The sequence below is a fragment of the Chelmon rostratus genome, chromosome 2, assembly GCF_017976325.1.
Source record: "Chelmon rostratus isolate fCheRos1 chromosome 2, fCheRos1.pri, whole genome shotgun sequence".
In the NCBI taxonomy this organism is placed as follows: domain Eukaryota; kingdom Metazoa; phylum Chordata; class Actinopteri; order Chaetodontiformes; family Chaetodontidae; genus Chelmon; species Chelmon rostratus.
Window position 1 is genome coordinate 5,945,617 of NC_055659.1, and position 23,601 is coordinate 5,969,217.

Below are 23,601 nucleotides of genomic sequence, written 5' to 3' on the forward strand. Positions count from 1 at the left end.
CCAAGTGCTTTCTATGACATATACAAAACAAAGACATAAAATAGGAATAGAATGCAATGATTCATGTAAAATGAACAGCAACAACAATAATAATAAAGCTAAAAATAGGATCAATCGAATAAAGCAAAGTGCAAAACAGACTTTCAGACCTGTATCGAGAAAGTCATAGCTACTAAAGTTTAGAAGTTTCATCTCGTAATATGACTTGTTCCTCACAAAAATCACAACTGTTCTTGAAAATTGTATTTTTTTTGATAAAACTGACATTGTCTCATAATATTATGACTTTTATTGTACGAAACTTTATTGAAAGAAGGTTTTGTCTTCATAAAGCTACTACTTTATTAACATATTGTTGTCCTCTTCAAATATGTTTTCTTTAAATCATTTCTTTCTTCTTGTAAGACTTTATTTCTAATAAACTGAGACATTCTTCTCGTAGCATTTATTTTTTTTCTCCAAGTATATGGGACCTTTATTTTGAAGTCTTAGTCGGAAGTAGTATTTGGGGGGAACTTGGTCAGCCGGGGTCGAGCAGCAGCAGCAGAAGTCAGTCGGTCCTGTAGTACTTCTGAATTACTGCTAACTGCCAGTAGTATCGGTCGGAGTACTTGTATGTTGCCGTGCCGTTGTGTGTTACTTTCTGGCCGTTAACGGGAGCTCAGTTTGTCGTCGTCGGTGTGATGGAACTGGACAAAATGGACGAGAACGACTGGAAGTATCACGGAGAGGGAAACAAGAGCCTGGTGGTCTCACACGTACAGGTGAGTAGGCTATGCTAACGCGAAGCTAAAGCAAGTTCGGCTAAAGCAGGAGGAGTGTAAATTTAGCTTGAAGAGGACAGGACACCCATCGCCCGCTTCACACTTATTAATCGTTAAATATGCCTCACTCCGGTGTTGCTGCCAATGGAAACTTTGTAGTAATTCTTTGAAAAATGTGTTGATGATTGAGGGGTGAAATGTCAACTGCCAGGATTTTATTAATCATCGTTACCATTAGCCTGTGTTTCCTAGCTTACCCGGCTTGCTAGCCAACAGCTAAGAGTTCACATTAGTTCATCCAATGAATAAACGATTGTTACACAGGGACACCAACGCGTAAAACACCACCGATTAATAGAAATTACATATAGATTTATGAAAGTGAAAGTGACTGACTGGGTTGTGTTGAGTCATAAAACGTAGGCTCCTAACGGGCTACTGGGGAGCTAATTTAGCCGTTAGCAGCATCCCAGCTGCTTTTTCCAGCTGCTGATTGAAGTCAACACTTTACTGGGCTGCTGCTTATTGGGACTTGCTCGTTAGTCGACTCAGAGGCAGACAGCTAGTCTTTTGATTTAATTTCCATGCAGGCTAATCCCTACTGATAGACACAGGACTGACCTGGGCAGGGCGGTGCATACACTGTCATGCCACTGGGCGACTGTGGGAAAGGAAAGTCTCCCTCACAAGACCGGTCAGATCGTTATGTTATTGAGCAACTGGTGACATGTTGTGGAAAGGAACCATCACAGCAGCAATGCTGTAACCAGCCCAGGTGCTGTCAAGCTTTCTTTTATTGTTTACAATTTAATACATTCTTTTCTAGGGCTGGGCAATAATTCAGTGTTATTGGTTGCTGACTTCAGATGGAATGATCAAATTGTAGGACGAGTTAACAAAATTCAGTTGTTCAGTTCTGTCATTCCAAAAAGCTGTGATTTAAAATGAACACTAGTCATTTGAGTTTTTGTTTTATGCATGATGTGCCCACCCCATACCAGAGTTTTAGCCCTGGTAACAAAACAGTACTTTTGCAGTACCATACTTTAAGAAATATTAACTTATTTTTTACAAACCCATTTTCATTGAACAAAAGATGTGTGGCTAAAACAACCAGACACAATTGTCTGTATTTGGCTAATCCAGCGAGTTGAATATCTGACGTGTCAAAGCACTTACTATTACCATTAATCAGTCGTGCTCATCCATTTGCAACATTTGCCCTCAATGATCTTGCATAACCAGCAATGACGACAACATAAGCCAGAAATATTTTCCAGTATTAATTGTCATTATTGCCCAACCATAACTCAACAGTTCACCCACTCCCATCAACAGGTGTGATTATGTAAGAGAGGAATGATGGAATGAACTGTGATAGATGAACAACGGAAGGATAAACAGATATTTGCACTTTTTAGAAATCGTTATTATGGTTGTCATTGTTGATAAAATTATTCTTATTATTGTTGTTACATGGGACGTTTTTTTGTCCCATCTTGGTACTTTTACTGAGGAATTACGATGATGCCAGAGATACTGCAGTGATCTGTTCCTTTATTATTGCTGTCCCTAAATCTGTTTTCTGTACTTCTGTTCTTACAGTATGGAACTAGAGAAACCTGGTTTCTCCGGCTAGATTTGTTCAGGAGTTAGCCGATTTCTTGTCCATGTATACGCACAACAGGATTTGTAATATTGGTTATCGATAATGGGTAGTAGCGACAGGCAGTGTGTACAAAGGGCAGTGTTAACTCTGCAGTCATGTTATCTGTTTGCTGGCTAACATTTAATGATAAATAATGGTAAAGTTGTATTGTGAACTGCTGGATACTGTAGCGTTTGTTAACATTAATTACCTCAAATGATGTTTTGTCCTTAAAATTGGGTGGCTGGTGACTGATTGGCAGTGAGACATGATTTGCTGAAGCAAACGTGCAAAACACAGCGCTAGAGATCTTTATGTTTCGATGAGAAGTGTAACAATGTTGGGGGCACACAGTCTGGGTTGGCTAATTAAAGGGAAACAATGTTTGACTGTAAAAGTCAGACAAATTGAAGCTAAACCCCCCATTTAGGTTTCCTTCATAACCGGATTTCTCTGAGCAGTCAGCTTTCTTATAGGCATGTAGATACTCACTGCTAAAATATTTTTTTATGTGGAACACTTGGTGCATGTAATTTCTTTGTTGTAAAGCACTTTGAGTGGCATTTCTTATATGAAAGGTGCCTTACAAATAAAGTTCATTTCAAACCCTCCCTGATATCTGTTCTGTCAACATGTCAGATTCTTTACATAATCACACCCAGGTGTTGACAGAAATGGTCACTGTTCTGTTTTAACAGTTAATACATTGCGTATTGTGTTTGAATGTTCTCCTGACAGTCTGGAGACTTGCCCCAACTTGCAGTCTGTTGCATATGTTTATATGCTATTGATGCTTGTCAGTGTTGATAGGCCATTAAAGTGTTTTTGAGTCTGAGTCACCCCAGACCTTCCTGAATGGACTTACTGTGCACTGTGGGGAAAAAAAAACAAAACGTATCAGTATTTTAACCCACCTCAGGAATCTATTGGAGATGTTCTTGGATTGACCTTGCTGAGTCGTGCAGGTGTGAGTCCAGGTCTGTCCCGTGATTAAATTAGGCTCCATTGATCCTAACTTAGCTTCTCTTCTGCTCTTGCAGCTTTCCAGAGTTCTACGCCTGCTCAAGTATCCTGCAGAGGACTCTGAAAACCCACCACAGGTAAATATGAGTCTTGGTGTGTCTCAGGTGTGTCTGAAGCTAAAGCCTGATCCATGTTATTGCTCAGTAAAAACATCTTGTTACAGATAACATTGCAAGCTTTGGGAATATTTACATGTTTTAGATAACGTGTGCTTGTTGATTGCATTTTATTCTTTTGCATGTCTTTCTTTAGTAAGAACCAAGGCTAGTCTGAAACCAAGTATATGACTGGACCATGTATGGTCAGTGTGCCATATTGTGGCCCAGCTGTTACACCAATAGTCAGTGGTAGTGTCTACTTTGATGCTATCATGAGATCTGTTATAAACTGTGTGGTATTTTAGATGTTGTGGCTGACTCCAGTAAACTAAACTTCAACCACATACACATAATCGCTTACCCCCAGTTCTCATTTCAAAACAATCCAAAGTTTCATCATCCTCCACCTGTCTGCAGCGCCATTCTTCTTCTTGAGTAAAACTTTATAGTACTTGTCAATGCACAGGATAGATCAGAGTTCAGTGTTTACTTTTGGTGTGAGCCCCCACGTCATAACTGGTTGAGTAATTGAAAATGTGTATTGTGGATTAATACAGTGTTAACACAAGATCAATAAAAACAGGTTTCTGCACCCTGTGGTAATGGTGGACTGACGATACACACAGTTATGGCTGAGTAAACACGAGATGGCAAATATTCAGAAGAAAAACAAAGATAGGCAAGCGGAAGATGACAGCGTTCAAATTTTCATTCCAAAAACAACACCGTACCCAATCAAATAAAGTATTTGGCTGAACACCAACAAACAGTGTCATGGTTGCACAGGATGATCCAACTCTGTGGGAGGAGAAACCAGACATCGGAGGAAGTGTAGATGAGGTTTAAGCTCTGGTTCGTATCTGTTAGCGGGGTTAAAATAGAAACTTAATTCATTGTAATGGCTGAGTGCAGCAGTGCAATGCTGCGCTCAGCTGCTGTTCTTACATCCTGCTCAGATTAAAGGCTTGAAGGCGCAGTCCCTGATCCAAATGCAAACCAAAGTGTCGCCCCGCCCCATCCTGAAATTCAAATTTACCTGCAGCTGCTCGCTGCTGCTGTCACTCTGAAGCTGGGCACTAACAGTACACAGTGGCTCAAGTTATTAACATTTTCTGATGCAGCTAAAGGTTTTGTAGCCACAGCGGGAAAAAGGTGCATTTCTTATTAAGCTATAACTCAAACTCTGCTAATTTGTATGAATTTACTCAAAAAGAAATGTGATGAAAAAATAGAAAAACTGGGATCTTGAAGGTTTAATCTACTTTTGAGGTTGATAAGTACAACTAATATTAGTGTGCACTTGGTTAACCAGCTAACTCTGGTTTGAACCCGGCTGTTTCTCACAGAGATGGTCGCCATGGTAACGGTTGGCACATACCAAATAGACAGACAGTTTTTCTTCAGACTTACAAAACTTACATCGTAATTCCTCAAAACTTGTGAAAGAACACTTGATGAGGCTCGGTAGCGATGTACTTATATAGGAAGATGACGTTTCATTTCTTGATCCTGTCTGCGAAGCTCTGAGTGGTTGATTGTTTGCATGGCCAGGGGAACTTCTGCCAGTGAACACAACAGCAGAACAACTTGAATCAGTGAAAACATTGTAGAGTGTGGGGGAGGTCTGAGAACAATGCTAAGAGCAAACAGAGTCAGATGGTGATCAGCTCTGTGAGACCGGTTATCCAGAATCACATGTTGGTATTTGGTGTAGTGAAGCCAAATAATGATTGAGCTGAGCTGACTTTGTGATCCTCTGCGTGAGGTCAAATACCTCCACTGCTCTGTCAACACTCGATGTCTCAGAAAAGAACGCAACTTGCTGCTTACTCGTTTGTTTACCTGCCTGTCAGTCTAACTGTCGGTCTGTCTGTGTGTTCGTTCTCCAGACGGTGGAACAGGCCTTCAGGCAGATTCAGCACATTGTCGACTTCAGCTCCAACGTGATGAGCAGCCTGCTGGGAGAGAAGTTCATCCACAGCGGGGTAAGACACTACGGTGTTCACAGGGTTGGCTGCAGTTCAGTGTGGCATTTTTAAAAATGTTTTATTTAACATGATCACATTTATCACACAGGATATTGCATATTATCTTATTCCACCGTCTTAGCATTGCACTCCCATAATATTGTCCGACTCAATGACAAAAAGAGTCAAAATAGAGCAGCTGAAGCAGAGAATCTTTTTTTATTCTATACATTCTTCTTTCTACATTACCCACAATGCAGCACAACAGTTTAGTTGGAGATTTGTGTGTGTTATGCCGGTAGTGGCTAATGTAGCTGTAGCAGAGGTCTGGTAAACTCACTTCTTTCCAACTCCACTTCACCAGATTTTTTATTTTTAAACTTGTAACCAATGTTGCCTCAAGTGACATCACTTGAGGACATTTAGCAGACTTCACACAGCTCCCTCAGGAGCCACAGAAGGCTTTATACTCCATATTCACATATGCAGTATTACCACTAAAGACCTGCAAAAAGACTGATTTGTGAAATCGGAGGAGTTCTGCTAAATAATCACACATAAAACATAAAAACCATTAATCACAAATGGTCCAATCAAGTGAGGTATATTGGACATTATTCATTCAGTTCAATTCAATTCAATACTGCCAATGAAATAAGAAAAAAGTTTCCATATTTTTAAAAATGCAACATAAATTGTATCACTCATCACTAGTGGCGTCTTGACCACCGTCCTATTTCCCATTGTCAATGTGCATCAACCCAGAAAAGCACCAGTTCCATCACATTCACTTGTGCCAATCAGGGGATTAACGTTCTGTCTGAATGACACATTTGGTGAACTAATTCTATCCCCGCTGTGAAAAATCTGGAGTTGTTTGTACTGGACTCAACACTCCAATCAGAGCTGAATGATAAATCAAACAATTTTCCAGCAGCAGAAATTCCACGAAACAATGAGTTACAGTGTTGAAGTCCGGAGGGTTTAGCACATGAGCAACAGTCTCCAGGTCAGATGGTGCCTAATTTTAGATTCAAGTCCAAGATGGAAATTAACATCTGAATCTAGGGGTCTGTCAGAATGCAGAGCATTTTATTGTGCCTTGATAGTTGCATGAATATGAATATGAGTGTGAGTGTCTGTATAATTAGAAGGGTGATATTGTAGCCAGCTCTGTACATTATCACTCCCATAATAAACTGCTGATGAGACACTGCCAGCAGCTCGCAGTGCTTTACACACAGTAGAAAACAGAAGTATGTATTTGTTCTCTTAACAAATTGGACTTAAGTGACTGACTGACTTCATTTTCTCTACAGGAAGTGGTAAAACTGCCGCTCGAGTTTGTGCGACAGCTGTCAATCAAAGTTCAGCATCAAAGACCAGGTAAAGCTGTTTTTTAATCATCTGGTGTTGAAATCAATTAAAGGGACAGTTTGGCATGTTGGGAAACACGCTTATTCGCTTTCTTGCAGAGGGTTAGATGAGAAGATTGATACCTCTCTCATGTACTGTAGATATGTAGATATGTAAATATATGTAAATATGAAGCTACAGCCTTCAGTTATCTTAGCTCAGAGCAGATCACTGTGGCATCTCAGGGGGTTTTTGTTGTTTAAATTCAGGAAACGAGCAGCGTGTTGAGTCAGATGTCATTGATGACTTTGGGTTGCAGAAAAAATGAACTGAATAAAGAAAATAAGTAATTCAATTCCAGTATTATATTCTAGAGCAGCAACAAGAAGACAATCATTCCATTAATCAATCAAAAGAAAATTAATCTGCAGCTACTTTGATAATTTATTAATTGTTTAAATCAAGCAATAATTCAAGAATTCTCGCATGATGTTACATTGAATATTTGTAGGTTTTGGAGTGGAAGACCAAACAAGACATTGTGTGAATGAGGATGTTGGGGATATTTGTGATGTGATTGTGGCATTTTTACTGTTTTCCTGTGTTTTATATACAAATAATTTACCAAGAAAAGAATCGGCAGATTAATTGAGAATGAAAAAAATTTGTTAGTTGCACTACTTACAATTTGAGGCAAGCAAGGTAATAAATACACACAAATTGTGTCTGTGTGTGCGTGTGTGTCAGCCTGGCGCTGTGATAAGGTGATGGACATCTACAGCGGCTGTGCTCTCTGTCTGCCCAACCTGACGTCTCCAGTCCTCCACCAGCCAACACACACTCCTCCACTCTGTATTGAGATCAAGGTACACACACACACACACATTTTCTTTTCTAGGCATGAAATTATTCTTCCCGTTTTTAAATTGAAAAGTTGTGCTGAAGTTAACAGAAAAAGTTAATTTAATATGAGTCAACTTAGATAACATCGTAATACATTTTGAGCCTGGTTCCACTTCAGTAATAAAACTCTGCATGTTGTTTACGATGATGTTCTCCGTCCTGAGTCGCTGCCACAGTTTCAGAAATCTTTGCCGATGATTCACTCTCATCCAAACAAAGTGAGCTAAAGCAGCAAATCACATGATTGTGTCTGTGAGTGTTACTCAGCTGCTGTTTTTACGTGTGTTGTGTTTTTAGCCTAAATGCGGCTTCCTGCCGTCCTCCAAACATGTCAGCAGAGACATCAAGACCAAAGTGTGCCGCTTCTGCATGCACCAACACTACAAGGTAACTATAACCGATGTACAGCGCCACCTACGGCAACAACAGTGCAACTACAGAACAACAACTTGTTATAACTGTGGCAACTAGAGAAGCGGAGCCGTCGGAGGTGGAGGTCGGTATTAGCTGGTAGGGGCCGATCTGGTTTTATTTTAATGGACTGGTATCATGGGATCAAAACCTGATGCTTTCTTTACAGTGTTTTGTCCACCTCACCGCTCGTGTTTCAGTGCAGCATTTCACTACATATAAAAGTGAAAATTGGTGTGTGTGAATCTAAGAAAATATTTGGGGGCGAGTCTGTTCTGACACCTGGATTGGGAGAATCCATGGATTTGATAAACCCCGACCCTGAAGAATCCGTTATCTCTCCTGTCTCTCTTCACGAAGCTCAGTGTACAAAACATTCAAGTAACAGTTTCTCATTTTTAGCAGTCGCTGACAGTCGCTTTCACAGTTTCACAAACGTCGCCGGAGGCAGATCGTATCAGCTGTCGCTTATTCTGTCAGCGACTTGATGACAGACCTCAGCTAAAGCTAAGTTGTCTGTTGTTATGCTTTGAGCTCTGCTGCCAGTATCTGTCTGTAGATAGTGTTTGAGGGAAGACGCTCCACTCTGTAGCACAGCTGTACAGTCAGAGTGGACTGAGAGGGTCTGCAGTTTGACTCGAGCAGAGTGACAGTCGTCTCCCTAATTAAACTTCCATTCATATCGGATCATTCATTTAACCTTTAAAACTTAACAGCGTTGAATCAGAACCTTCAGTATTTGGATCAAGTAGCTCGTGAAAAATAAGTGGTGCCCAATTTAGGATACAGCTGTTTTATCAATGTGTCATATACATATTTAATGAACATTTAGGTTAACGTAAGTGACTCTGTTGACAGATTAATTCAAGGACTCTGATCCGGATCAGGGCTTAAAAAAACACTTGGTCAGACAACTACAGAACAAAAAACAGTCTTTCATTTAAGTACTTATTAATAAGTTCTGTCTCTCTTCTCTTCTGTCTTTCATTACTTTGTATTCTCTCTCTCTGTCTGTCCAGGTGGCCAGTGGGATGTGGAAAAGACGCAGTCTGTACTGTCCTCTGGACCTGTTCTCAGGGTGAGATCACTGCTGCTACTCCTTTCACCAGCATTTGTCATGTGTGGAGCTCATATGAACAATTATACTGCAATAATGTATATAATAATCCTGCATAACAGTACTTTATTGTATGTATGTGTATGTGTATATATATTACATTCTGTTTATAAAGTCAGTTCTGCAACAAATCCTGTTTGTTGCTAATATTCTGTACTAATATTAGTTCTGGTCTGAAGCAGCTGGTGATCTAAAACTGCACATCTCTGTATGGACCAAACATTAGAACACAGGATACACAGTGTAATGCAGTCCAATACACAAGCACTGCAGCCTGTGTAGTGTTTTAGTAATGTTCCTCAGAGGAACGTCTAGTGCTCCCACCTCCTCACTGCAGATTCAGCTACTCTTAATAAAGCTGCTCTGCTGTTCTGCAGCTGATGTTCTCTGGTTTCTCTCGTGTTGTTCAGGAACAGACAGAGAATGCACTTTGCCATCAGACACCTGATAGAAGAACCTCAGAACAACTTCAAAATCTTCAAGGTGAGACACAGCCACACCTGTCTGTCTGTCTGTCTGTCTGTCTGTCTGTCTCTCTCCCTCCTGCACTGTGTGATGTGGAACCTTTTGCTTGTCTACTCATATCACATAATCCAGATCCACAGTCGATCCTACCACCATTGGTTTAAAGAACAGGCTCACAGCTCTTGAAGTGGTAAAATAATTATCAGTAATCAGTTTTCATTCCTCCTGCTCATACTGGACATTAAAGGACAGAGTCACATTCCCCTCTGGCTGCAAACAGAATTATTCTCAAAGTCATTTTAAAGGAAGAGATGAAGTACAAAATCCACAGTGTTCACTCTGTGCAAAAAGTTCAGCTGGAACTAATATGAAGCTTCACAAGGCTGAGTTAATCAAGTCAATAAGATACAAGTTACAGTTATTTTAGTTCAAAATGGAAGCGAAAAGGCTGGATTTTGTACTAAAAGACCATAACTTTGGAAGATACCATCTCTGTGTGTCTAACTCAGACTGCTGAGGCCTGATTAGCTTCAGATAAAGTTAATAATGTATTTTTACACAGAACAAAGACAGATTTTGTTTGTCTGATTTCTGAAATCTCTGTGTAGCCAGTTAGGGACAAGAGGAACAGTTACAGAGACTAATAGCCCTTTAAATGTACACACAGCGTGTAAGGCATGTTTTCAGAGGGGAAACAATGATAGCATCACCGTTCCAGTGCACTTCAGTACATTCAACAGGAAGTGACTGTCTTCAGTAGTATGTTGATTGTGTCGCCGGCCAAGTTTTCACGCTCGGTTTAGTACAAAACCAGCCGACACAAACACTGCATGTGAGGTTAATGGCTCAACAGCCACTTATTTACAACTGAGTTATTACTTTAGGATTGTTTGTCGGGCTTTCATGAGGAAGTACGGTAACACTGCTCAGTCACCAGTGAAGAACTCCACTGCTAAAAGCTACTGATGTGGTCAGGAACACTGGGGGTTCAGTTGAGTAAAGATTTGTTCGTACATGTACTGAACACCTTTAGATCTGTTGGCAAGACAGTATGGACAAGAGAACAACTGAACAACCAGTAACCCTTTTAATGTACTTACAGTAGAGGGAGTATTGATGATCATCAGTGTGTTAATCTGTGATTTGTTTACCCTTCAATGTTCCCAGAAAGGTCGATGGATAGATCACATAAGATAAAAAGATAATCCTCTGTTAATCCCACTGCGGGGAAATTTACAGTGTTCTCCACTCTGCCCACATGTTATGATGGTGCTGATGTTTTTTCAAAAGACAAATATATAGTATTATATAGTATGGTAATATAATATGGTATTCATATGACTGACTGGGCTCATCATGCAGAGCTACACATGGAGAGTTTGACCCAAGACTAAGCGAGACGTCTGTCTGTCTGTCTGTGTGTGTGTGTCTGTCTGTCTCTCTCAGGGCGGTCAGTGTATTTACAGCAGTAAGGAGGGCAGTGACGACTCGTTGGACCTGAACTCTCTGCTGCAGCATCTCAGACCGTACTTCCTGTACGGAAACAACCGACTCAGAGCTGTCCTGAGCGACTTCATTCAGGTAAAACCAACACACACATATACAGAGGCATATACATGAGTGTCCTTTTAATTCAAAGTAAAAATATATTAGTGTGACTGCTGCTTGGCAGCAAACTGTTTGCACATGAAGTTGGATATTTCTCAGCCAGACTCTTATTTTAAAACCACTGGATTGAAGTTTGATATTAACAAGCTGCACTGACAGGATACAAAGGTTTAACCGGGAGATTCTGATGTGAGACTCGAAACAAAAACAAACAGTCCAGGATAATGACAATGTTTAGAGTGACTTTCTTTCTCCAGCAGCAGAGAGAGCTGTTAACCAGGCGTCTCTGAATGTATCTGCCTTCACACACCCTGTGATGAAGCCTCACTGAACACTCTGTCCGTCTGTAGGTCCTGGTGAACGCCCTGCTGAGTGGTGGAGGAGGAGATGGAGGAGTGGTGACAGACAGACAAGGAGAAGGGCGCAGCTTCTGTGAAGCGAGCCTGTTCAACAAGGAGAGAATCTGGCACGGTCAGAACCCGCCTGCCTGTCTGTCTGCCTGCCTGTCTGTCTGTCTGTCTTCTGTTTTTCTTTCTGTGCGTCCGACAGGTTTTAGTGATTCCACTGAATCAGTCATTTAGTTGTGGTTTGAACGTCCCTCAGCTACAGCTGAAAGGATCTGAAAGCTCACAAAGTTGTTCAGTTTACTGAACATGCTGTAAACCAGAGTCAAACTCAGGGCTAGTTTATTTAGTGTCGCATTAATCGATTAATTGAAAATAATATGAAAATTCTTATTTTGAAATTGTATTAATTGCTCTGAGTCATTTATTTTAAAGGAAAAAAAATCTTGCTAAAATGTGATTATTTGCTGTTTTTTAGCCTGAAGATTTTTGGATTTTGGTTGGACAAAGCAAGACGTTTGGAGATGTCTGTTTGGACTCTGGGAATCTTTGATGGACATTTTTATGGACAAAGCAATTAATCGATTCACTGAGAAAGTAATAGGCAGATTTTTCAATAATTTAAATAACTATTAGTTGCAGCTCTGGTCCTAATACAATTCTGTAGTCCTGTTTTCCTTTCTCTCTCTTCACCCTGAGACAGACGGACTGAAACACACAAGACAAAATACCTCACTTCGTTTTCAGTCCAACTTTTCAAAGAACTGTTCAGAAGTTGCAGAAAAACAGATGGTCACGCTGTCTGATTTGTTTTTTGTGTGTGTATTTGGACTGTTCCTCTGCAGTCTAACAGGTCTGGGTGCAGCCTGTCTGTCTGTCTGTCCCTCTTACAAAGGTTTTTCTTGTGTAACAGCCTCCTTCAGAAATGTTTGTGATTTGAAAGAAGCGTTTGTGTCTTTTCCACACAAACATTTTGCTCATAGCATCTGAATCTGGTTATGTAAATGCGTGAAACTGAAAAGTCTCAGACATTAAATACTCGTCCTGATTTAAACATTTAATGTAAATGTTGTGTAGATCAGAATTCTGACCTGCAACAGTTTGATGACCTCCCTCCTCTACACCCTCTCTGTCTCTGTGTGTGTATGCAGGCTCTCAGGGTTTACCCAGCGACAGTGTGTTGTTCAGGATTCTTCAGACTCAGATGTTGGACACGCTGGACATCGAAGGACTTTACCCTCTGTACCACCGAGTGGAGCAACACCTGCAAGACTTTCCCAAGGAGAGGTAATGCACAGCTGTAGTGATGGTGTCTGTGTACAAATCTCATTCATCCATCACTTACCAGTGACACCGCCTGGTCTCTGGCATCACTTCCTTTTTCTTTCTGCATCAGAGCCCGTCTTCAGATAGACGGTCCGTACAACGAGGCCTTTCTGGAGAAGCTGCAGAAATGTCCGACTGAGGACGACGGCTCGGTGGAGTACGCTGCCGCCAAGGTCAGTCTGGTTTCCCCCCAGTCACACTGAGTCAAAACAAGACCTGGAAACTCAGGCTCTCTGTATGATGGTCCAGGTTCCCTGCAGTATCACTGCTGTCTGATGTCAGCTGACTCTGTTGGAGAATTCGACAATTAAATGTCAGCACAAATGCAGAGACACTGAGATGAATAATATCTGCTTCACTGAAAATAAAACAAAGGTAGACAACAACTTGAGTTTAAGTCCCAGAGAGTAGTGCTGCAGTCGAGGTCAGCGGGGCTGGTTTCCACCCTGAACACTCGTCTCACACAGTCCATGTCTCCTCAGGTGTTTCCCTTCCTAAAGATGGCAGCATGTCTAACTGCTGTGTTTTCTGACTTCAGGTCCATCAGTACCGCGTCGCCATGACTGCCAAGGACTGCTCCATTATGGTTGCCCTGGTGCCCAGCAGTGAGGAAGAGGAGGACGACGAGGGGTAAGAGTGTGAAAGTGTTGTTGATCATTTAAATGAGTCTCATTAACGAAGGAGCATCAGACTAAATGAACTTTTAACGTTAACATTCAGTCTGCAGGCGACTGAGTGAGACTTACATTTCTGTGAATTTTCCTGTGAACAAATGAAGTTTCTGTTTACTCAGTTTGTGTCTGTGAGGTCAAAGAAACATGTAATACACATTTTCTTTTTCAGAACTCACTTTGCAAAGCTGATTTTTGGAAGAATCTGAAACCTGTATTATTTACATTAGTGAACAGTCTTCTTCCACTCATATAACACATTAACTCATAGCGGTTTACCAACTGGCCAATTAGTTCTCCTTTGTTATAGGATGTTCCTGGAAAATGAAAGTCACATGCAGTTTGCCAGCTGTCCAATAAAGTTAAACTTTTCAACTTGTGTAGTCCGGTATTGGGGAACTGGTCTCATCACGACTGAGATTAACACTACAGTTTGTTAATTTTAATCATGATCAAATATGGTAATTGGTTAAATATGGTAAGGACTTGCTGCTTTTCTCTGTTTCATATGATTGCAAGCTGAATATTTTTGGGTTAGGGTTAGGACATCTTTCACATATTTTCTGAAAGCTTATTAACTAAACCTTTAAGTGATACTGACTCTTAATATTGGTGCCTCAAACAGCATGTGCTGTTTTTAGTGTGTAGAACCTGATGTGGTCCACCAGCTGGAGCTAGACATCAGCTCAGCATGTTTAACCTCTTCTTCCCGCTCATGAACGCTCCCCCTCTCCTCTCCTCTTCCCCCAGTCAAAGGCGGTTTAGGGACTTCCTCGCCCCCAGACCTCCGGCTTTCTCCTACTCGGTCTCTATCTTGGATCTGGACCCGAAGCCGTTCGACAGCATCCCCCGCCAGCTGCACCTGGACCAGAAGATTGTCTCCTGCTACCTGAGGACTGGTGGTGCCTTGCCAAAGGGCTCTCTGCCGCCACTCCCCGGCATCTTCACAGCTGCAGAGAGAGAGGACTGCACGCTGCTCTTCCACCCTGTGTGAGCGCTCTGAAGACTGACACCAGGCCTTTGGAGAGACGCCGTGTTGATGCAGAGGTCTGGAATCACTCACAACCAGAGCTGTTGATCTGAGACTTTACTGCAGCACTTTACAACACCAGCTCTGGCTGCTGCTGCTGCTGCTCAGCAAAATTAAAATCTCCAGGAAGTCACCACTAAATCACTAGACGTTTAAGTGACTTTACAGATATTTCTGTTACTGATTCTAGAGTCTGCGTCGTCATGGTGACAGACTAGTGCTCCTGTCAGGAGGTGAATCCCGACATCACCACTGTGTTCTGTCATAATCCATATTTATTAGAAACCTTACAGGGAACTTTGTCCTTTTCTGTGGTGACAAGAGTTCGGATTAACCTCCTGATAGGACTTTTGTGGTTGTCGTGGCGATGATCTCTTACTGCTCTCGTTGTCCGTGGCAACGCTGCTGACAGCGAAGCTTTGAAAGAAAAGCAGGTCATTGAGCTGTGACGTACGTATGATGTCATTTCCTGAATGTAGGTGGGGCCTCCGGTAGAGTGAGGCAGCCAATTTGTTTGAACTGTGTTCTGAAGCATCACTATGGTGACAGAAGCACTAGTTGCCATAGCTACAGCCACAGAGGAGCATGTTTGATCTGATCACCAAACGGTTGGTGTGAGTCTGGAAGGAGGAGGTGTTTGTTGTACCCACAATCCTTTGCAGAAATGTGGATCCTGGAGTGAGGTTCAGGCTGGACTCCATGGAGGTTTTCAGTCCAGCTCATCACACTGATCAACTCGCATTCAGTCGCTGAAGCGAGGTGATGTTTGATAGAACTGAAAACCTTCATGAACCACCAGAGACTTCTCTCATCAGGCATTTGTGGCGAGATGTCGAGGGTCAAATGTTTGACTTAATTTTTCTTAATTCAGGGAGATTGAGTTATGTTTAGGGAAGTGTTAACCCCCCCCCCCCCCCCCCCCCCCCCCCCCCCCCTTGTTAAATCTAGAAACTATAAACTGTTTTTTCAACACAAGCTAAATTCCTGTCATGTCAGTGGAGGCAGAAGTCTGAAATACAGATATCTCAAATCTAATCTAGACGAATAAAAAAAGAAACGATCTGCACAGACAGAAACCAACAGAGGGAGGAGAGCAAATACACTCAGTGGCCACTTTATAAGGTACACCTGTATAATATAATGCAATCCAGTACAACACCCCTAGGGATGGAAATTGATACCAATGCCATTATAGATTCTGCTTATTGGTCCAGTGCCTATGCAGTGTTATTCAAGCTGGCTGTAGCTTGAGAGCTGGCATTTGTTTTCATATAGGTTTTCTTGGTCACACCACAGGACCCTCGTTACCTGTGCAGAGAGTGTCAAATCTATGGCATTCCTGGAATTTAAGACGATGTTGCGTAGAAAGATGTTTCCAACCTCACAGCTAACACTGTTGTCATATTTCTTGGTGAAATGAAGACACACTTTTGGCTGTTTCTTCCTCTCAGCCATGACTCGCCTTGTTGCAGCTTTCCTGCAGCGTAGACGCATGAGTTTGACGTCATTGTTTTGCAATGCACAACTGTCAGAGAAACATGCCTGCATTGATAAAAGGCATTGACAAGCCTGGACGCACATGATACAGATGGATCGGACAATTTGGAACCCATTCTTGATTCCCATCCCTAAACAGCACTGTTACAAATTCTGCTTTTGATGTTCATTTGACACTGTCAGAGGTGTTAGAAAGCAGTTATATTATACTGAAAAGTGCTTCTATTGTCATGTCCACCCCATCTACATATATGAGGGAGGGAGTCCAGGACACCACCACCAAGTAAGACCTCAATGATTAGCATGATTAACACCTCTTTGACAGTGTCACCAAAACATGAGATTATTAAGAGTAGCATTAGTGACAGAGCTGTTGTATTAGACTGTATTATCTTATATAGTTATTTTTATATATATTTAAGTAATTTGGGTAAACGGACCCGTTAAGATCCAGCTGGGACCTCTGACCAAGCAGCTCTTGTTGGATCCTTCTTGTGAAGATGTTTGGGGGGGTTAGGGTTAGAAAACATTTTGTGTTGATAAAAGCAATTAATTTTAACTCGTCAGAATAAGATTCAGCCTGTTTTGTTGGAAGAAAATCCACATTCAGTCGTCTAACATTCCCTCGTTGACTAACATGGTGATATGTATCTTTGTAAAGGTACGGCCACACAACACTTCAGTCCTGCAAATATCTGCTCTGTCTCCTGTTCAGTTTAAGCCCAAACCACCAATTCAACCACGAGTTAGCTGTTCTGGTGTGGACTCATAGGAGTTCACCTTGGACCTGTGATTTCACTCAGGTGGCTGACAGATGAGGGAGGAGTCGTACTGGCAGCAGTGTGTCATCACACTGCCTGACAGGAGACCGATCGCCTGCAGAACCAGAGCAGAGGGTTTTAGAGTGAAGCAGGGAAGTTATAACACGAGATGGTTGAAACAGAACAGGGATGCTTTCTGTCTCCTCTCCAGAGGTCAGTGTGTCCGGTCTGCTGTGGATCAGTCTGACCCACCAGAGCAAGGGCTGCTGGGTAACAGGGCGGTCCTCTTCAGACAGGCCGAGCTTCATGCTGCTGCTCCGCTGGTTTTTTGTGCCATAAGTGGCTTGTTGTGCGTTCGTCCATGTGCCTAAATGTTCTGGTAGGACTGGAGGGTGGTGTGTGTGTGTGTGTGTGTGTGTGTGTGTGTGTGTGTGTGTGTGTGTGTGTGTGTGTGTGTGTGTGTGTGTGTGTGTGTGTGCGTTGCGTTCACAGCTGAGATCTGAGACAAGTCGCTCTGTTTATCATTGTCCAGACTACCATCAGATCAGGTTTGGAGCTGCTGTGGACGCAGCTGTGAACTCTCAGTACCTCGAACTCCTGACGACCCGGACCGAAGTGCCGCAGGGTCGTCTGATGTTTGAAAAACGATGCGTTCAGGAGCGCTGGGAGGTTTCTGAGGACGGTGAGACTTGTACCCAGTGTTTGTTACCATTAGCAGATGAGTGTTGACTGCATTTTCAGGACTTCCGTCAAGTCCAGATGTCGTTCGTGTTCGGATCATCTCGGGTCTTTTTGTCACCACGTACAAATTTTGTGACCTGTGATTTTGTGGTGATCTCATCGTCCTCTTAAACCAGCAGCGCTCACAGAGGCTTCAGATAAACTGGTAACACTTGACTTCAGTTCCTCTGTTTAGTTTCCACTCTCCAACCACCACGACTTCCATCAGCCAACCAAACATCTGAAATCACACTACAGGCCAGAAACTCCTCCGTCAGGTATGTTTTCGGGAACTCCGCCAGCTGATGATGATGACTTGACTGCTGCCTCGTTCACCAGCAGTTTGTCACCATCACGGGATATGTCCACCCGGTCAGTAGTTCTGTTCAACAGTTTAAAATGACTTTTCAGTCTGTCAATCATAAGACCAGCTCTCTCTGTTTGACCGTTAAAGGAACAGTTCACCCCAAATAAAAGTTTTTTCTCTCACCTGTACTGCTCTTTATCCATCTAGAATGTTTTGGTGTGAGTTCTGGAGATCTTGGCAGTAGAGATGTCTGCCTGCTCTAATATGATGGAACTAGATGGCATTTGGCTTGTGTTGCTTAAAGAGACAAAAAAAACCCCTCAACAGCAGCGTCTCTTTACAGAAATGACCCGGTTACTCAAGATAAGCCACAGACCTTGTTGTGAGCACTTTGATATAGGGACTATTTTCTTTCTACGGCACTACACCCAGCATCCGTATCACTGCACAGAGGGTGTGTGCATCTACTCTCCTCACTCCAGTCAATCCCTGGATGCACGCTTCCTTCTACACAGTGACACGTTTAAAGAAAATAGGTCCTACATTAAACTGCTCACAACAAGGTCTGTGGATTATCTTCTACTTGGATTAAAAGCATTACAGGTGAAAGGGGGACAGGCCAATCACATCAGCCCCTTTTTTGACTGACATCTAGGTAGTTGGATGCCTGGTTGTCTGGGAGACAGGAGACAAAGGCTGGAGAGTGGACAGCGGTCGAACTGAACCAACCACTGATCGTTCTAACTGTCGAACTGAAGACGCAACAGGCAGCATGGCAGGACAGCAGAGGCTCATGGGAGTAAGAGGGGGGAGGGTGGGGTCTCTCTGAGACAGACAAAGAGTTCATGTTACCATCACCACAGTTCGATTCCTTCTGAAACGTCTTAACAGTACAACAACTTAACAATTTGTACACCAAAGTCTGTTGCAGCTACGTCCGAACATGACGTAGGATGGACGATGCTGATGGAGAAGAGTTGTTTGTATCAGGGCTAAAAATGCAGTGCATTAACAAGAGAATATAACCATCAAATTAGTGTTCAGTAACTATCGTGAATGAGCAACTTTGGCTGACTTGCGACGTCCATCTTAATTTACTTTTTCCAGTACCTTTTATTTTAGCTTCTAAATTCATAAACGGTATTTACTGTAAACCCTGAAGATCCTTAAAAACCCAGAAGATCATTTAACAACACAACAGTTCTGAAGGTTTTTCCAGAATCCTCAAAGACTTTTCTGTTGATCTGGATAAAAAAATATGAATATATGAATTCTTTATATTAATAATAGTGCCTAATATTATTTACATAAATTGCATGTTTATGTCCTAATCCAGATAGACTCAAGAAAAACAAACAAGTTATTATGATTATAAATAGAAAATAAGGAAAATAAGTTTAAGACTAATTTATGTGATAAAATTCTTTTACTTTGAAGATTCTTGGAAAACAGCAGTTGACAAAATCAGTCTGAACTCTAAGTTCACTTACTTGCTTGGTGTGGAGCGTTTAACTGTATCACACATTCTTCCTCAGCATTGATTGAGTTTGTTCGTTGTCAGACTTTAACGTCCTAGAGGAGCTCAGAATTATGGGAAGTTTGAACATCTGCAGAACAAGAGAGCAAGTTGACCCTGAGCTGAGATCGTTTGCGCAGTTTCCAATGTTAGTTTGTGATGTGTATACATATATATATATATAAAAAAAGTTTTTTTTAAATAATTTTTTAAAATTCTAGATAACCTTCAAGGATTCTGGAAATCTCTTTAACGTGCTTTTAAATGACTTTGTGGGGTTTTTTTAAAGATCGTCAGAGATTTAATGCGACACGAACACAGACCGAGATGCAAACTGGAGCGTAAAAAATGTACAAAGCACTGATAAGATTAAGTGAAAGATTAGAGAACAGCGGTTTTGTAATCAGAAGAAAACAAACGTGGTTCAGACTTTTCTGTCCTCAGAGACGAAGCTCCGACAGGTGAGCTGGAGTCTGATTGGCCGCTTGCCTCTGCTTCCTGCTGCTGCCTGAGCGTCAGCCTGCAGAAGCATCACAGCACTGTGATACCTACAGACTTCTAATAACTGCGTGTGTGTAAATAGCTGAGAGAAGAAAACTATTTGAAAATACAAAGGCGACACTGCTGTCTGGCATTTTGTATTTAAATTATTTATTTTTGTAGATTTTGACCAATGAGCTCTGCTGTTACAGCTATTACAGTCGTGCTCTTTCTATTGAATAAAGATTTCTAAGAGACTAAACCCTTGCCGTGTGTTTACTGATCCGTGTCTATGTTTATATGTGCATCAGCTCAGTCTCGACATGTTGAGATATAAAATGTGTGTGTGGGTATGAGACTCAGCAACAGAGTGTTATGTACACAAGCGCGTTTGACATTTTAACCGGTAGTTCTGCACAGAGGTGAACATGTGAGTTATGTGTCCTGTGAGAGGCTGACCGCCCTGATGACAGACTCCATGGCTGCTTCAGGTCCCAGGATCCTCAGGAGGCTCTGAAAGGCCTCTGCAGCGCCGCCTACAGGCTCAGAGGGAAACAGCTGCAGTGCTGCAAACACAGATAAAATAAAATGAACATCACCTCACCTGAATCACTGAGAACAGTTCAAACTAAAACAGTCAGTTAACCTGTGATGTCATAAAAATGTCACTAGATTTTTTAAAATTTGTTTTGGAAACGCTTTATTTTATGAGTCTGCAGTTTCCAAATAGTTTCGCAATAACTTCAACGAAGTTGCCTGGAAAAAACAAATAAGTAATTTGGCACTAACTGGAGGGAAAATAGAGACAGTGTTAAACTTGTATACTTCAGATTAAGTCTAAATAACTGCTAGAAGAGTTACGATTATTTGACAAAAAATTAATGGGCAACTTTTATCATTTATTGTTTCAATCATTTTTCAAGCAAAATATAACAAAACTTCAGGATCCAGGCTGTAAAAGATGACACTTTTCTTTGAATTTTTGTTTGCTCATATATAACAAATGGTCTAACTACGGCAGTAGGAAACCGACCTTTTTCACTCTTATTGGCAGTGTAATTGTTAATGAAGGTAATTCCAAATTGTAGCTCTGACTATGAACATCACCTAGAGTCGTTTATTTCTCTATAATTAGTACCAAACTATATAACTCCACCAGGAAACTGTTTAGTTAGAGGGAAATAATGAGAAAATTACAGACCTGTAAAATAAAGAGTCTTCCAGAGGAAAGCACTCAGTCTGGTTTAAATTTGTTGTAGTGGTTTCCAAGTAAATTTTGTTTTTTGTTTTGATCAGTAAAACACAGTGTGAGAAGAAGCTGGTGGAGTTAAAGGTGTAATGTCCCCTCACTTTCCAGAATCCTATATTGGTAGAGCTTGTTTGAGCAGCCTGAAGACACAACTGAGGGCTAAAAACAAACACGACATCCTTCATGTTTTGCTTTTCTTTTCTGACAGGAAATATTTAATCTATATTTTGATTTAGTGCCAAAAAAAAAAAAAGATAAAGGACAACACTGTCTTTAGAGATACAAAGTTAGGATGACCTCATTAATTATCAGGTCTTAGACTACATGATAAAACTAATCAAAGCTAATCATTAATAACAAGTGTTTCTTTTTTCTTTGCTAGATTGAGTCTGACATCTAAAACCAAACCGAGACAGCAGCAGACAGCCTGTGTGTCTGTCAGGGCCGGCATGCAGTGTTGGTGTTTCTGTCTGTAGGAGTCAGACAAACATCTCACCTCTGTCAGGGATCTTTGTCAGCAGGTTGATCTTTGGAGTGACTGCGCCGTCTCTGGAAACTTCAACCGACCAATGAATGAACAGGACGCAGCTATGAACAAAAACACAGTCAGAGGTCAGCAGAGGCGCCTTTACAGATTTCAGCTTCCTCCTTCACAGCTCAGGGTTACTGTGCTCCGTCAGTATGAGTGCATTTACCCAGGAAGCTCAGGATGATTCAGGGTCATGACCTCTGACCTGCAGCCTCCAGGAAGAGAGACGACAGACGGATACTTCTTCTGCAGACAGATAAACAGACGGAGACAAACTTACTCATAATATTATCATCAGTTTAGAGGTGCTTCCTCATTCATCAGTTTGAGCATGCTCAGTGTGGCTCTGGGACAGAGATCAGAGTTAATAATTCAAATTTATTCTCTAAAATGATGTTTCTTCCATCAGACATCATTTCTTTTAGAGCACACAGACACAACAATCCCCTCATATCTGCAGGAAAGTTAAAGTACTGTTAAATCAAACAGCTGTTGTCTCATCTAGTTTTGTTTCTCTGACATGAAGTATTTTTACACTTTAAAGTAATTACTATGTGCAAAACCAGCACTAAATATCACAGCAATAATGAGTTAAAGAATTACCTTTAATATCTTTAAAAAAAATGAAGACAAATGTACATACAATCATGTTCAGCTCCTTTCAGTTGAGTTATTTTCTATTTCATGAAAAGTTATGTACAAAATTAAAAGAAATCTACTATTATTCAGTGCAATTTCATTTTAATTTGATCAGGTAAGTGTTGGTTATTTCCTGGCCTGCAGAACTGAAAGAAACCCGTCATTACTGCTGTTTCCCACCACTTCAAAGTGATGTCAGTCGGCCTGCAGGCGGCGCTACAGCATCTGTTTAGCAACCTGAACACTGGGCGTCATTCATCGAAAAAAAAAGACACAAGTTTGTACATGAACACTGAACTGTAAGAACGAGTCCAGAGGAAACACAGTGAATATTTCGAATGTGAGGTCGCGTTGGTGTTTTATCAACTTCACAGCTGAAACTCTGATGAATGGAAGCTGCTTCAGTTCCAGCGAAAACTCTCCTCTTTGTTTTCCATCGAGCGAACAGCAGCGAACACTCGTGAACTTTATGGCCCAAATCACTTCCTTCCCCAGGAGGAAGTCATTCATGTGTGTTCAGGGACGATGACTTTATCGACTTTACAAACCAGAATGGTGAGAGAGATAATAGAGATAAACTGAACACACACACACACACACACACACACACACACACACACACTCACACGGACACACACACAAGGGGTGTGTCCAACAGGTGTGGGGTGTCTTCAGGTGATTCAAATGAGAGGCATTTGCAGCTCTGTTTGTGTGTGTGTGTGGGGGGGCTGTAATCAGAACCAGACCGCCGCAAGTTTCAGTCCAGATGAGACCCAAACCAGGTCTTAATTGTCGTGTTTACTGAGCAGGTCGTCACAGTTTGTTTCTCTCACGTTGCCAGTGTTTGTCTTCTGTCTTTGAGGCAAACAGCAGCTTATTCTCACATGAGCAGAAGAATATAAGAGAGAAACGAGCTGGAGCAGAGTAGAAGGTGATCACGTTACTCATAGTTTACAGGAAAAAAAAACAAAACAAAACAAAACATATCTTCATGTATCTTCCAGCAGCAGTTTAGTGACTCCACCTCCACCTCCACCTCCACCACACAGCGAGACCACGTCCACAGTAAACACTAAATCCGAACACACGTTTTTCTTTCCGTTCCGACCTTCTCTCCGTACCTGGAACCAGTGTTACAAAACGAGGTTGCTTTTTTTTAAAGCCACAAGTCA

The 23,601-nt window shown here is 41.6% G+C and overlaps 2 protein-coding genes across 3 annotated transcripts in view; one reads left to right on the top strand and one right to left on the bottom strand.

Moving 5' to 3' along the window:
* Positions 1 to 539: 539 nt before the first annotated feature.
* Positions 540 to 20,267, top strand: ippk (inositol 1,3,4,5,6-pentakisphosphate 2-kinase). The gene is made up of 14 exons (XM_041956169.1): positions 540 to 764; positions 3,453 to 3,512; positions 5,423 to 5,518; positions 6,820 to 6,886; positions 7,604 to 7,722; positions 8,057 to 8,146; positions 9,190 to 9,248; positions 9,698 to 9,770; positions 11,199 to 11,333; positions 11,711 to 11,831; positions 12,856 to 12,991; positions 13,101 to 13,203; positions 13,569 to 13,660; positions 14,452 to 20,267. The coding sequence occupies exons 1-14, from the start codon at positions 684 to 686 to the stop codon at positions 14,693 to 14,695; spliced, it is 1,476 nt and encodes a 491-aa protein (XP_041812103.1). The 5' UTR covers positions 540 to 683; the 3' UTR covers positions 14,696 to 20,267.
* LOC121620225 (centromere protein P) overlaps positions 20,167 to 23,601 on the bottom strand; it is a 95,177-nt gene continuing 91,742 nt past the window's right edge. For both annotated transcript variants that reach the window (XM_041956194.1, XM_041956203.1), the window contains exons 7-9: positions 21,957 to 22,036; positions 21,758 to 21,849; positions 20,167 to 20,578 (exon numbers count right to left, since the gene is read on the bottom strand). In XM_041956194.1, coding sequence (XP_041812128.1) covers positions 20,448 to 20,578; positions 21,758 to 21,849; positions 21,957 to 22,036 — 303 coding nt within the window. In that variant the 3' untranslated portion in view covers positions 20,167 to 20,447. The remainder of the gene's footprint in view (positions 20,579 to 21,757; positions 21,850 to 21,956; positions 22,037 to 23,601) is intronic.